The sequence below is a fragment of the Haliotis rubra genome, unplaced genomic scaffold (genome assembly GCF_003918875.1).
Source record: "Haliotis rubra isolate DU_JTF1 unplaced genomic scaffold, ASM391887v1 Scf175, whole genome shotgun sequence".
Classification (NCBI taxonomy): domain Eukaryota; kingdom Metazoa; phylum Mollusca; class Gastropoda; order Lepetellida; family Haliotidae; genus Haliotis; species Haliotis rubra.
The window spans coordinates 177,203-194,442 of record NW_025765725.1 but is presented as its reverse complement, the minus strand read 5'-3'; the positions used below and the strand labels follow the sequence as shown (position 1 = coordinate 194,442).

The window sequence follows — 17,240 nt, the reverse complement described above, 5'->3', positions numbered from 1 at the left end:
AAGGATGGGAATGCCACACTAACTCGGTGCGCCTAGTGGCTGCAAGAGTTGTATGATCCCCAGGGAGTTGAGATTGACAATACGATGTGCCGTTGAGATTGACATCCAGTGATCGAGGGAAAAACAAAGCGCCTTTGAGCAGCTGAGCTGAGCTGGATATCGGCGCTATACAAATGTATGTATGTATGTATGTATGTGTGTGTGTGTGTGTGTGTGTGTGTGTGTGTGTGTGTGTGTGTGTGTGTGTGTGTGTGTGTGTGTGTGTGTGTGTGTGTGTGTGTGTGTGTGTGTGTGTATGTATGTATGTATGTATGTATGACGTCCTCGCCAATCTGTTAGTAAATACTGAATGTTAATATTTCTCAAATTATTACAAAAAAGGACGGAAAGACGTCAAACAATGTGGAAAATCTTTATGGTGATATAAACTATCAAGGCAAAACAATAAACAACAAACATGTAGGAAATAAAAGAGATCGTGCATACGTCAACGTACAATCTCGGAATAAGGCTGCTGGAATCTGTACAAGGCACACCCGGAAGTCGCTTACAAGACACACCCGGAAGTCGCTTACAAGACACCTCCGGAAGTCGCTTACCACACACCGCATCCGAACATATATAATATACATCCGGCAAACACCAATGCCGTTTGGGAAGCTTCCTTAAAATTTCAACCGAAGGCAATCCACAATATATTGAAATTGGACTCTTTTTCATACATGATCTTTCTAAAATCGGCCTACCGTATCTTGTTCTTTTCTTGTATTGTAACCATTCCCTTCACAACCACCTACGCCTGTTTCTGTGGTCAGGGCGGTTTCGTGTATATCGTGGTAGTAAGACCGTAGGGTATCCTCCATCAATGTGAGAAAATAATGATTTATTTTTCCATTGTCGTTACGTGTTTGTATAGTAGGACAAGCTTACTCCACACAGGCCCAAGATGTCTGCACCTAGCAGACGGCTGATACTCTGGCAGAATACCATTGTGATACTTGGCTTCGGGCCGTTGCCTCGCTCTCGCCTCTCGATGGAGTAACGGAGAGGCGAGCGGAGCTGAGAAAATTGGCTTCTGCCTCAACACCTGTCATCAGATCAAATCACGAAATATCACCTTGAACTATCACACTCAAGGTCATTTTAGCTTTGTCAATAGGTTCACAGTATAAGGAAATTATGTACATTGATCGGTGTAACAGGGATTGGTTAAATGTACATAATGGTAATATGGAGAAAATTCTCTTTTTACGCTTTCGAGCTAGCTATATACATGCGTTTTGAAAGGTATTGCTGTCATATTTTACATTTGTGAAGGCGAAAAATACCTTTGTTCCAATGACCATTTATTAAGCAATGGCACTATAGGAACTAACCAGGAATATGTACATATGTACATATGTACATATTGTTCGAAAATAACATCTTGTTGAAAATACAGTCAAGACATTTTGCATTTGAATGAATGGTCATGTGATCTGTAGGTATTTCTTAAAAATATTGTAATATGTGCTGCTGTATAATGTGTAAATACATCCAAATCCATATCCTTTTCAAACCAATCATCACATTTACTCAATGGTTAGATAATTTCAGTTTCATACAGATGATTCCGGTTTATCGATAATCCCCATTTTCATGCCCAACCATCTACACTTGGCCTTGACGTCTTCCTGTACAAGGTTAAAGCACATAGCAATGAGAGACAAGCCAAACACCAGGTATATTGCACACAGCACCAGTTTCTCCTCCTGGGACCAGGTATCCGTTCCGGGGACAATGTCGCTGAACCTAATCGTACTGAGTGTGATGAAACAGAAGTACGACCCTGTCAGGTAATCCCATTTCTCCCACAAAGCGAAAAGAAGTGCTCCAGCGAAGATATACCCTGCTATAAGAAGTATACACAGAGACGTTGGCACATGGATGACCTCTTTGGGCTTGTCCTCTTCTTCCTCTTCAGAGGCCATGACCTGATGAGCGAGGCCCTTCTCCAGGTCAGGTAAACGACGTCTACGACGACGTTGGAACAATTTGCAACACACACCACAACAAATCTTTCCGTAAAGTAATCGAAATCCCGTCGCCATGACGTCACCAATATTCGTTAAACACAACAACGTCAAAGGTATACCCAACACAGCATATCCAATTGTGACGATCCGTCCGGTGTCAGTTTTAGGAGCCACATGACCGTAACCTAAACAGATAAAGAATAAAGTGAGATACATGCCAATGTACATATAGATTAGATGTATTGCATACATAGCAAAAAACAAATCTGTTTCGGACAGTGACGATGACGAAGCCATAGCTCGTGATTCAAGCCTCCGTTCGTTACCTCAAGAAGCACATTCAGTTCCCCACCTTGATACAATGTGTGAATTCTATTCTTGCTTCCCCGCTGAGATATTTGTGGAATTTTACAAAAAGCGGAGTAAAAACATTCCTTATCACTCTTTCTTGCCAACAGGGCAATAAATCATTGTTCATTAGAAATTTCAATGCGGGTTTAAAGAATCACATTTGTATTTAGGAGATTTTGTGTGTTGTTAAACGCCACATTCTGCAATTTTCCACTTGTATATCTCGGCGGTCTGAAAATAATCTGGTCTGGACCAGACAATAGACTGACCAACAACATGAGCATCAATCTACGCAAATGGGATACGGTGACATGTGTTAACCAAGTCAATGAGCCCTACCACCCGATCCCGTCAGTCGCCTCTTAGAAGCATGGGTTGCTGAAGACCAAATCTGTATTTGGCTCAATGAAGCTGTCAGTGAGAGGCTGTAACTGGACTATTGTACGAAGCGGTGTTAAACCTAGTTTGCACACTCACTCCGTTAGTTAAAATACTTACGAAAATGTTGCTGTCCTGAACTACAGACTGGGTATAGCTTCTTAGCTGTATCAATAAACAATTGTCTCCCTTCACCTACTTTTACGTGAAAAAAATGTTTCTGTTCTGAATTACAGAGTGGGTATGGCGTTTTAGCTGTATCAATAAACACGTGTCTCAGTTCACCTACCTTCATGTCAATCCTAGCCTGTATTGAATACATGAATGCCCATGTCTAGTGTTATCGTTTTACAATACATACATAGAATTATGGTTCACTTAAATACTGAAATACACTTTACGAGTCTCGCAAAGTGTACCGTTTAAATTATAACATTGTTCAAGTGTTATTTTGGTTTACGTGTGTCGTCTTCCATATAGTGTTTATCTGCATGTTTATTGTTTCATGCGTTACGCATATAACATGATCAAATCCTGTCAGTATAGCATCTGGCATGATGCATGACTTTGTTGATGGTCTGTCATCAAACACCAACGGCATATTCTCCACACCCATCACCCAACGCTATACGCTTTCCACCAAACAGCATATTCTCTACACCCACTACCCAACGGTATACTATCTACACCCATCACCCAACGGTATACTCTCTACACCCACCACCCAATGAAATACTCTCTACACCTAACGGCATACTCTCTACACCCAGCACTCAACAGAATATTATCCACACCCACCACCCAACAGTATACTGTCTACACCCACCACCCAACAGTATACTGTCAACACCCACCACCCAATGAAATACTCTCTACACAAAACGGTACACTCATTCATTCGTGGCTTACCTGTCATTCGTGGTTTACCTGTCAAAAGCTCAAATGTGACATATTACATATTAGATAACAATCGTTCACTGACCCATCCATAGCAGAAACTATTCCCCAACATACACCCTTCGCGGTTCAGCGTCGTCATACAAACTACGCTACTCCCGAAGCCATGCATTCTTCGCCCTATTGCTGACAATATAGACCCAACTTTGTTCACAGTACACCCTAGATCCCGAGGCGTACTCTCTTCACCCAGCACCATGCGGCATTCTCTCTACACCCACCCACCGGCATATTCTCTACACACACCACTCAACAGCATAATCTCTACGCTCCACAACCAATGGCAAACTCTCTGCGCCCAACATCCAATGAAATACTCTCAACACACAGCACTCAACAGCATATTCTCCACACCCATCACCAAACGGTATACTCTCCACACCCATCGCCCAACGGTATACTCTCTACACCCAACGGCATACTCTCTACACCCAACGGTATACTCTCCACACCCATCGCCCAACGGTATACTCTCTCCACCCAACGGCATACTCTCTACACCCAACGGTATACTCTCCACACCCATCGCCCAACGGTATACTCTCTACACCCAACGGCATACTCTCTACACCCAACGGCATATTCTCCACACCCATCACCCAACGCTATACGCTTTCCACCAAACGGCATATTCTCTACACCCACTACCCAACGGTATACTATCTACACCCATCACCCAACGGTATACTCTCTACACCCACCACCCAATGAAATACTCTCTACACCTAACGGCATACTCTCTACACCCAGCACTCAACAGAATATTATCCACACCCACCACCCAACAGTATACTGTCTACACCCACCACCCAACAGTATACTGTCTACACCCACCACCCAATGAAATACTCTCTACACAAAACGGTACACTCTACACTCTGTAACATTCTCGACTCTGCATGCGAAGTCCTGTACCCTCCACCCTTCATCTCCTAACATTACCTTGTTCCAAGTGGAAATATCAAGGCCAATACGCTGATATTTCTACTCCAACATCCTGTTCAGATTCTTTCCCTGAGCTACAACACAAGTCGTGGGCCCTTTTCCGAGCAAACAACACACTAATTTGTTTACATGCCTTGACGTCACAACAACTAAACCTAGCAACATTGAAAACATCTACAGTCTGTCGTAAAGGTCTAACAAGCTACAAAATCAAAGCCCGGATCTAAAATAAATTTGGCTGGGAGACACAAACCGTGTTATCTATCCACATACTTACAAACATCTCCACTATGTCCTGACCTCGGTTTATCAAAAGGAAACCGTGGAAGCCTATATACTCCGTTCTATCAAGTGATTATATTTGTTTTGGCGCAAGATATTTGTTACTTTAAAAGCATGTCACAAAAACACCGTTTCTTCCCACTGGCTATTTTGGCATTCAGCATCAGTGGAAATGATGAGGCTAACTAGGGGGTAAATTGCCTACTTGTCCTGTCTAGCTTACATTTCCCAGGAGACAAGCTGCATTAATGCTTCTGGTATTAAGACATGGAGAGCAGGAAATGAACGCTGTCAATTGCTGAGGTGAGCTCTTTCCTGCCCTATTTCCAGTTTCGCTGACGCATCCTTTCTCCAGTGTTGATAAAGAGAATATTTTATCTGTTTCCTATTACATCAAATGTCCAAGTATTAACCATGTTTCTATTAGGTCACCAGGAACCATGTTGTACGAATCGACAGTAAGGGGAATCAGTGGTACTGAAATGTTGTAGTATTGCGTTCTCACACACAAAACCACACCAGAGATTACCGCAGCTACCAGGTGTTCATCTAGGGAATCTAGTAAGGTCTGGTTTCCTTGTCTGATGGCACCCGTCAGGTAAATAGGCCCTTAATGAGCTACCATTACTTTGGACCTGGACGCATGGATGCCTTACCGAGAGTTAATAGACGTGAAACTAATTCAGTGTATGTCAACTAATAAAATGATAGATTAAGAAAAATCCCACATACACCGATCCAAAAAAACTTTATCCATCACATCGCACTACAGCTCAATGCATTGCTACAGAAAAATTGCGTCAGAACATATTTCTACTAATCTTTGCTAGTTGTAAAAGCCAAGGTAATGAATTGATTGGTCAGGATCGTGCCTATCAAGGTGAAGACCCGGGTTCGATCCCCGGTGCAGGTACCTAGGTTCGGGTCCCATGGTGGGCACATTTGCGTAGTATCCTTGGACAAGATACTTAGATCCACATTGTCTCAGTTCACCCAGCTGTAAAATGGGTACCCGTGAGGATGTGCTGGCAATGTGAGTGTTTAGTTCATTGCGCCTAATAGACAGCATGGCTCTATGATCCCCAGGGACTTGAAAGAGTAACGGAAAGTATGATAGTGTCCTATGACTGGGCATAGTAATGTACGTAGCGCCGTGAGCAGGCAATATGGGTGGATATGAGCGCCATATAAGCGAACTATATCTGTTACTAATATTGCTAAACTCTTTCAATCAAAAGCGCCTCGAGAACATGCATGCAATGGTATTTTTCTTTGCAGAATTTGGCCCCGCAAAATTTACCACTAAACACCTGACATCGATCATACTCTTTATCAGACATTTAAGTTTCATAGCACCAAATTGACAGTTTCAAAAAAGATTATTAATAAATGACTGTACCAGTTCAAAAAGAGATAATTAATAGACTACGTTTGTAGACTTTGAGGATGGAAACCGTAATTACTTCTTACAGCGGGTGATAAAGGTTGTTACATGAGAGCTTCCCGTCTTTCATCGCTATCTTCAAACATCTCACCTTGTTGCTTTTATTTGTTTGGCCCGTTGTCAAATCAACTGTACATAAACCGTTATATAAACCGTTATAGAAACGGCTTTTCCTGCAAGAACATGCGTTTACATAGACACAGATATCGAGATATCCCGATGCTTCACAAGGAAGAGGAAACTCCTTGTGACTCTGTGATTAGGTAGGATTTCAGGGTTTGTTTTATTTCGCTGGCTTGTTGTTGGAATGTTTATCATGACTTACCCTGGACCAAAGTGTTATTGTTGGATGATACATGTTCAGTCGACCTGGCCTGAAGTATCACTGTTCGTGGATTTGTGTTGAAGTATTCAGGAACAAAGTATCTTTATTGGTAGATATTGTATATCAAAATATATATTGGAAGAGTTACCTTGGACTATAATAGTTTGTAGTATATTTTGAGTGACTATGGGCTAAAGTGACATTGTTTGTAGCTGTATGTTGAGATACCCTGAGTTAAAGTGACATTGTTGGTAGATTTATGTTGGTTACTTTGGCTTAAGTGTCATTGTTCGTAGTTTTATGGGCTATGCTGTCATTTATGTGGGAGGCGAATACGCATTTCGTCATTTTCTTACGTGTGTGAAACAACACCAAATTCCAAGTACATGACGGTTTCACGATCGTCAAACAGTTCAATTGAAACGCGTCTATTTCGAGGATTATAAAACACAATATTCCAAATTTAAGCATTAAAACTGGGTAATAAATTATTGTTCGTCCAGTAAAGCTGAGATATCCTTTTTTGAAATATCACTATCGGTCGTTGTTTGTCGAGTTAAACGACCAAGGTTAGCAACACTGTGGACAGATGTATATAGTTATAGTAGATAAACCCACAATGTCTTACAATTTAATGTAATCCAGCTAAAGATGAGATAACTCTTATATTACTTTAGAACTGAGCTCTTTAGTGCTCAGTGACTCATAGAATGCATGTACATGCCCTTGCCAATATACACTGGTTAAATGCGTCTATCCTATTAACATTGGCATTGATTAATGTGTATAGATACCTTGGCAGTTAACACTGACAGAATTCATTTCAGATACCCTGAAATCAAATTATAACTCCCACCTATCAATTACTTACCGCATGTTTTTAGTTTCTGGTACTGATTAGTCACTGTGTATTGTGTTTGCCTGTAGACATTCATACCAGTAAATGTCAACCTCTGAACGATCCTTTATGCTCAGTACAAGTATCCGTGGTTCAAACTAGTGTTAAAGGTGTACAGAACAGGACAGCAGTCCGAACAATAGTGTCAGGAGAAGTTTCACTTATCACGGCCTTCACATAGTGTATCTAGAATACCATCGAACCAGGGTCCCGTTCCTCAAAGCGATCGTAGCGCTACGACAGTCGTAAGTCTATGTTAAAGTATTGGAGTTACGATCACCTTAGCGCTACAATCGATTTCAGGAACGGGGCCCTGAACGCTTTACCCACTACCATAGAGGCTCTCAATACCAACACAGATAAAAAGGGACGAAAAATATCATGGTTATATCCGTGATATATTACATTTGTAAAACATTTATTTAATCTGTAAATGTAATACTGGAGTGCATTTCGGTCCTTCGAGACCTAGCATGGGGTAAACATTGTGACAGTACACCATAAACGCACACGCACGCACACACACATTCTTTCATAAATGGAGCAGCATATTTGTGTATCTTGTCTAATTCCACGAAAAAACTTCTGATTCGATTAGCCCATCCCTCATTAAACTACTGTTCCTCCCAGTGAAGTCTTATTTAAAATAATATATTCGTCATGCGACTTCTTATAGGAATACCACGCACTGAGAACACAAGATATAACGTGTTTAACGTATGCATTGTTGTCTTTAGAGCTGAGGTTTTTATCCTGTAGATCTTTCCTTGATTAGATAGAATTTGGAGAAGCCGGTACAATCATTATGCGCCCGTCTCCCATCTCTATACTCACCTCACCAACGTGGAAGGACTTTTTTAGCCCCAATTTTGGTTTACTTTTCCATCAGTAGTTTATCTGTTTATAAAAATACGTTAAGACTCGTTGGACTCGTGTTTGCTGGCAGGCACGGTGGCAATTCTTCTATTCTGTTTAAAACTACCATACTGTTGAAAGACTAACGCACTGGGCATCCCGTCTGTGATGTTAAAATAATAGCTGAAAATGCACGAGGATGAATTCCCAAATGCAGTTAACTGACTATTTAAGAGATGGCTTGATAACAGATATTTTAGCAGATGAAATCTTAACTGAATTCTCTTCACGATGCTCCTATCACTGAGGAAGTACTTTCAGTGCATATACATACATGTTATCTCCAGACTACAACAAAGCGGGAGAGGTGTTATGCCTATCACAAGACGGTCATCGTCCTAAGGCAAAAATTTTAGCAGGGGGGGAATAACATGAAGGTAAACTAGCACAAGGATTCGATCAGAGATTACATCGATGCAACTTTGGCTTATCATAAGGAACTATAAGGAGCTACACAACCTCAGCTATGAATAAACAAACGGATTCTCCAGGATAAGTAAGCAATGTTTCTTTACAGATATCGAAGCAATGCAATCTGGTCAACTAAGCCTAAGAAAACAGCGATGTTCCCAAGAGAGAACATTGATGCAGTTCCCTTTTTTAAATGAGTGGCTAGATTACATGCCACCCACAAGGATTGACACATACTTTGTTTTCTTTAACTGTATCTAAACGTATTAAGGGCTTACGTGGGTTCGGATGGCATACTGAAGAGAATTACATTGTTCTAATGTTTCCAATTCTATTTGAAATGTAGAAATGAAGGTTGCCTGTAGCGAACGTTTAGATGTGAGCGTGACTTGATCAAATATACTTTTATGACGAGTATATGAGTATTGCCTAATATAACAATGCTTCAGCTATGATCCAGCAGTGGTTTACAACTACGAAGAGAATGGAATAACATTTTGCTACCGTAGTCAGAACATTCACGGACAGACACGTCCAACCAAATGCTCCAGTCACTATTTAGCTTCTTTAGATCTATATTCTTGAAGAATGTAGGCCTACTGTCCATGTCCGTGCAGGTGATCAGTCATCATAATCATAATAATTATTCAACCAGTTATTCCGAGGTTAGCATCAGGTGAAACAGCTATTTGCTACATGCCAGACAGACAGACACGGAAGGATGGAAACGCCATTAAATGCTTTGAAAGCGAGTTACGATACTAACGAGAGGTAGGGGGTTCTTCTAAATTCCGAAATGACAGTAAATGTAATATAAGTTTTGGCTTCCGGTTATATGTTTTATCCTATTTCTTAAACAAATATTTTAGGTGGGGTCGGGTTAGAGATGAGGATAAGGTTTGGGTGGGGGTATCCTTCGTTATCAAACCAGTAGCACTTACATCTTTCTTTAATGTACATTGCAAGGGAGGCCGCTGAAATCAGTTTGTATCCAGGGACGTTCACGCATGCCCTGTACATTAATCCGTCAATCACATGCACTGAACTGTCAAACTCTCCTGGTTTTTCAGGTTCAGGATGAGTTTACCTCCAACAGCGAGTTCCTGTAGCATGTCTAAAAACATACCGTCTAGAACCGTTCCTTCATAACAGAGCATAACATGTTGGCATGTGAGACACGGTTATATCAGAGGTCTCTCAGGAAGATAGTTGTGTTCTTCTGCTGGTATTATGACCAGCCTGGTATCAATTTCAATTCTCTGTTGGCTGTCACTGATAATGCATTACATTAAATCTGTGTGAATGTTTAAATGTAGTTTGTTTTAGATGAGGTCATGCATGCATTCTGAAGAAAGGGTGTCCAGTACCATCTTGGTTGTATATTATGCAATGGGTTGTTTATTTTTGAAGATCGTGATATAAGCTATCATTTGTTGCTCATGAAGTACTGTTATTTCTTCTTCATCGTGAGGGTGCGGTTGGGTAGCCTAGTGGTTAAAGCATTTGCTCGTCACAATGAAGACCCGGGTTCGATTCCCCACATGAAGCCCATTTCTGGTGTTTCCCGCCATGATATTGCTGGAATATTGCCAAATGCGGCTTAAAACCAAACTCACTCACTCACTCTTCACCGCGAGTTGACCTGAGGTAGAGTGTGGCTTCACGACACGTTTCGGTTTGACTGCGCCTTTATAGCGACGTGCGGGCACTTGTGTGCGTGTGTGTGTGCGTACTTGCGTGTGTGTGATGTATTTTACCAAAGCTTACAACCAATTTTATAGTACTAGTGTAATGAAATATTTCGTGACTTACTGACAGTGTGGTCTAATCACTTGGGCTCACTTAGATCGGACTGCAGTTCCATCGCCATGTTGACGGTTATACCTGAAATGACCTCGTGTGACCCGGGTCTGAAATTTTACGTGATGAATTTGCCCTGACCTTACCCATGGGGCATCGTGCGATGACGTCATCAATGTGATAAATAAGGGGGGTTGCACGTGCCGAGGGGCAGACGTGTTGAGATGGCTGGAGAGAAGCAGCAAAAAATTGTAAGGGCGTCGGTTTGATCACACACACTTAGTTACGGTAGACACTTTGTGTCACTTGGGTCACAGGTAACTTGCTATTTTGTCAGTCACTACTGTTCACACTTTCCATTGGTATAAATTGCATATTTCTCGTGTGTGTAGCGCCCAGCAACACTTGCCACGCCTCTGTATTTTGCAATGTGATGCGCCTTATTTCTTTACGCTGTGAACTGTTGTTGGAATGCTTGCGAAACACAGATTATTGAAATATCGGCATGTGTGATGTTGCGGTGAATATGAAATGTGTACTTGAGCATGTTTGACTACTGATTGTCGAATTTGTATAGTGTGCTTGCATTCTCGTATTTGACACACGCACTCAGTTACAGTAGACACTTTGTGTCACTTGAGTCACAGGTAACTTGCTATTCTGTCAGTCACTATTGTTCATACTTTGGTAGGAATTGTATATTTTCCGTGTTTTATCGCCTAGCAACACTTGCCACGCCTCTATATTTTACAATATAATGCGCCATAATTGTTGACGCTGTAAACTGTTGTTGGAATGCTCGCGAGACACTGGATATTGATATGTCGGCATGTGTGATGTTGCAGTAAATATGAAATATGAACTTGTCGAATTTGTATCGTGTGCTTGCATTCTCGCATTTGGCACCGTGATCATGATATATAAGAATAAATCTGTATCAGCAGGAACTATTCTTGTGTGCTTCTTTTCTTTCTGCTGTATTTGTGTCGCACTTTGGTGCTGGTAAGTTGGTGAAGCACGAGCCAGTCGTACATACGCACAACATTTGGGAACACAGTAAGCACAAAGTATTATACTTTGGGGTAACCACGAATAAAGCTTACACTAGCATGCCAACATTATCTAATTAATAATGGATACCTCATACAAACATGGTGTACAGACAGACTTTGTCTTTTCACCCTTGATTTTAAGCCCACCATTAGTCAGAGTAACAACAAATAACATATGTTAACGTCTTTTGTTTGACGGATCGAACCACCGTCCGCGCCCCGGCATCACCCTATCTAATTAAAAGGCATTACACTTACGAGAACTAAAACATATATATGATCATGATCTACTGTTTTCGATACATTCATGAACTATCGTGTTTAGATGTACTCACGCAAATGTCGAGATTCCCCAGATACCAGCTGGCTCAGACAGAACCCCGACTCTGCAGTTTTGTACGGTAAGTTAACAGAGCCATAAAAAACACTACCGGTGATAATGGCTTCCCGACACGATTACTTATCGAAATCTAAAGTTATTTCAACAAAATGTGACTGCCATGAATCTAAAGTGATAACGCATGGACGTCAGATCTGACATCGCTTCCGATGTTACATTAAATATTTATACAAGGACCGATATTGGAACCAGCAAGACTATCATTCCACATGCTATGTCCATACCGACATACACTTGTCATAACTCGCGGTAGTCTGCGATAACATTATAAAGATAGACACGTGTGTCTAGCTCCGTACACCACGTAAAAACATGTATTTTAATATAAATGTTTACTTGTGGTTTTCCGGCAAATTTATTTTGATAATCATAAATATCTCTATTTTCACCTCATCTTCCCTGTGTTTTTAATCCGGTATAATACATTCTGTATATTTATGAGCATTAATATTGTATGTTTCTATTTATAGAATATGTGACGTTTACGCGTACTGACCCCACGTTGACCTCCGCGTGTATTTCTGACAGGGGTGTTGTGCTAAGCTTCTGCAAGCATGTGTTCAGCACGGGAGAGGGGTGGCATCGGTAGTAGATTTCTCAGCAGAAGTATAGCAAGCTGTGAGAGGAACCTTATAACAGTTCTGAAAACTAGGGAGGGCATACGATCAAACAACGTGATGCGCCCTTGTCTTGTCTCATAACACGCAAGGTACTCTCATAATACTTACGTCGAAGGTACAACTCCATGTAGTAACAGAATGGCAGTATTTACCAATAATTGATAAAGTATCGCAATGTGAGCCATACGATTGAATAACAAAGGATGTCTTGCATTACATGAGAATTTTGGAGATTTCTCATTTACCAGATACATAAGAAATCACCAGCAGCACATGTTTGTTTGTTATAATGATTAAGGCATAAATCACATCCGTTAACCCGGACCACCGTTAACTCCGACCGCCTTGGTTTCCGATACTTCACTGCTAAATGCTATCGCCGTATCCATACATCATTATGTGAAATGGCTTCATCTGTCTGTATTAACAGGGTTTCATTATGCATCCATTTAAAACGCTATTTTGAAGGATACATTCTCATCCTTTTGCCCGTTTGGACGTGGACTTTATTCTGATTTGACAACGTGAAAGTTACTCTGCTTTAAGGAAAAGTCGGCTAATGCTTCTAGCACCAGAAGAAATAATAACGCCATGTGCTACAGCACTTAACCTGCAAAACGTACTTCAACGTTCTGTTATCGTCTGGTCTATTTCGGATGCAATGTTTTTGTATAGCTTTTTAAACTTAAAAATATGTTTTCACATTCATAACTATGTCAATAAACGTTTTTCCTATTTCCATATCATTTATAGCATGAGGACAAGTCAAATCATCTTTCAATAAAATATCAAAGATACTTGGGAGGTTTGTCGTTGGGATGGTACGAATGCAGAAATGCTACTGTCAGTTTCAGTGGAAGTACCGTTGGTGTTTTTTAGAAACCATTATGCAAGACTAGCTATCGCTTACTTGACTTGGTGTGTGGTATAGTGTTATGAAGTTATTTTGAAAAAGGGAATTCAACTTATCTAATGATTACCGAATTCTATATCCATGTGTCTTTTGCAGTTGATATATCATGTATGCTTTGTTCACCATTCACCTGAAAACGTACATGCAGTTTGCTCTTTTACAGACAAATCTTTCAAAATATTTAGGTAATGTCTTTTTGTCGCAACTTAAATTGAGAAGAGAACCTAAACTGAGAATAATGTTTGTTTAAACATTGGATTCGAACCCGAGACTTGGGGATAAGTAAATAAGCAATACAGCGTTTCATAATAAGTTGAAATGAACTCATATAAAATAAACAAATATGATCACTAATAAAATGTTTATATTGGAAATGATGCCTTTTCTTGACACACGCCAGTATAGAAAGGAGGATCACATGGAATCACTAAGGTTTAACTAATTCTCAATTGGCTATGTATTTTTAAAACAACATGTGTACATCTTGTCACTTGCGTCATATGATATGCCCCCGCTCCCCACACACCTGCGAGCACCTGTTATGACAGTGGTAAAGTGATTTCTATCTTTGTGTGTCGAACGGTACACATATAATATGTGTTGTTGCTGTCGCTTGTTAGATGTACTATGTTATGTGCACATGGTGGAATGTTCTGCTCACACATTCTCTATTGGTGTTCACGAAAGATGAAAATGTCTGCCACCTTGTCCGCGGGTTTTCCACGTACATTAAGCTCACATGCCGGGATGTAAATGAAATGCTGTTTAAAGTGAGTTTCAACTCGGCCTCACATAAATTGGTTTTGTCAAGTCAGCCTTAAGTGCACCACTACTGTGGGTGTCCAGCAATGTCAGCAATGTGTGCAGCGTTGTACGGTTGCTGCCACAGGTATACACAATCAATCATAGACTGAAGGCCCCTGTCCCACGAGGCATCCGCTATCTCAATCAGTCCGTTTCTTTGAGCATGAAACAACCGATCATCTTTCATTTGTAGGCGTATAGTGTTTGGTACAACCCAAACCCGCCATGTGCAGGGAACTAAAAACTGTGATGGCTTTTGGTCTTTGAAAGACGTGATTGACTGAGACTGCAACTGTTTTGTTAGTTCTGTCAGTTTGCTCATTATATTGAAATATAAACTATAGATATTTACTTCAAGGAGGAAGCAGGATCAGGTAAGGTTTGGGGATCAAAATACCAACAAGGACTGACGTCGGGCTACGCTCGCAAATAATTTTGTACGACCGCACTTGTGGAAGGAATGGATATTGAGTGAGTGAGTGAGATTAGATTCAGAAAGGATGGAAATACAGAACTGAATGGTGGTTTCATGGTGATGGGTGGATGTGTGTGTGGATGTTTATGTGTATGTACATGTGCATATGGATGACATATGTGGATGTGGATGTGGAGGTTGAGGAACACGTGGATGTATATGTGCACGTGAACATATATGTATGTGTGGATGTATATGTGGACGTGGATGTATATGTGTGGATGTATATATGTGGACGTGAATGTATTTGTATATGTGTGGATGTATATATGTGGACGTGGATGTATATGTATATGTGGATGTATATGTGGACGTGGATGTATGTATGTGTGGATGTATATGTGGAAGTGGATGTATGTGGATGTGAATTGTGGATGTATATGTGGACTTGGTATTTGTTGATATGTGTGGATGTATATGTGGACGTGGATGTATATGTGGATGGACGTGGATGTGGATGTATATGTGTGGATGTATATGTGGACTTAGATGTATTTAATATGTGGATGTATATGTGGACGTGGCGGATGTATATGTGGACGGATGGACTTGGATGTATATAGACTTGGATATATGGATGGATGATGTATATGTGGACGTGGATACATTTGTGGACGTAGATATGTATGTAGATATGTGGACGGATGGATGTATTTGTATATGTGTGGATGATATATGTGAATGTGGGTATATGTGGACATGGTTTTATATATATTTAATGTGTGGATGACGGACGTAAGATGGATGGATGTGGACGTGGGATGGATGGATGGAGATATATATATGTGTGGATGTATATGGACGTGGAGATGTGTGGATGTATATGTGGATGGACGTGGATGTATATATGTGGACGTGGATGTATATGTGTGGATGTATATGTGGACATGTTGGATGTATATGTGGACATATGTGGACATGTAGACGTATATATGTGGACGTGGATATATATGGACTTAGATGTATATGGTGGATATGTGTAGATGTATATGTGGACGTGGATGTATATGTGGATCGCGGATGTATATGAATGGACATTGCTGTGGAAGTGGGATGTAGACGTGGATGTATATGTGGAAGTGGATGTATATGTGGACGGAATGTGGACTTGGATACATATGTGGGGATGTATATGTGTATGGAATGTATATGGACGGATGAACGTGGATGTATATGGACGTGGATGTGGACGTGGATGTAATGGATATATGTGGAAGTGGATGTATATGGTGGATGGACGTGGATGTATATATGGACGTGGATGTATATGTGGGCAATGGATGTATATGTGGATGTATGTGGACGTGGATGGATGTATATATGTGGAAGTGGATGTATATGTGGAAGTGGATATATATGGACTTGGATGTATATGTGGACGTGGATGTATATGTGGATGTATATGTGTGGAATGGATGTATATATGGACGTGGATGGACATGGATGGACGTGGATGTATGTGTGTGATGATATGGACGTGGATGTATTTGGATGGATATATATGGACGTGGACGTGGATGTATATGTGGAACATGGACGTGGATGTATATATGGACGTGGATGTATGTGTGTGGATGTATATATGATGGACATGGATGATATATGTATACGTGAATATATATATGTGTGAATATATGTATATGTGGATGTATATGTGGACGTGGATGTATATATGTGAAATGTATATGTGGACGATATATATGTATGTGTGTGGAATGTGGATGTGGGATGTGGACGATATGGACATGGATGTGATATGTGGACGTGGTGGAAACATACATGGAAATAAAAGACCAAACACTGGAAATATATGTGGACTTTAATATATGTGGACGTGAAATATATGTATGTGTGAATGTCGGAAGAGGTGTGTGGATTGAATATATTAACCGTAGAAATGTAATATTCCCTTTTATCGTATATATTATGTGTTGATGTGTAACGTGTAAAACAAAGATCCAAACACTGGAAAAGAAATACGCTGATCAATCGTATATAATCGTCTTAAAACTGTTGGAACAAACGCGATCAAAATATAACCTTGCCTTTGAACCTTCTTTGTTAGAAATACACAAGAACTACCCCGACAATTCCCATGTACGCAGTACCTCCTCGCTATCGCTTTATAACCGGAACTGATTACTCAGAACAAATCTATATCCGAACAACACATTTCCTAATGAAAACCACTTTCCAGACGGACGCAAGATGGCAGGCGTTAATCATACAGCAGACAGATCATATGTTCTTGACAA

General features: G+C 40.6%; 1 protein-coding gene across 1 annotated transcript in view; it reads right to left on the bottom strand.

The window, feature by feature from the left end:
* Positions 1-396: 396 nt before the first annotated feature.
* The window catches only part of LOC124272976, an 84,016-nt gene continuing 67,172 nt past the window's right edge, over positions 397-17,240 (bottom strand). Inside the window, exon 2 of the mRNA XM_046708214.1 lies at positions 397-2,200. Coding sequence (XP_046564170.1) covers positions 1,599-2,200 — 602 coding nt within the window. The 3' untranslated portion in view covers positions 397-1,598. The remainder of the gene's footprint in view (positions 2,201-17,240) is intronic.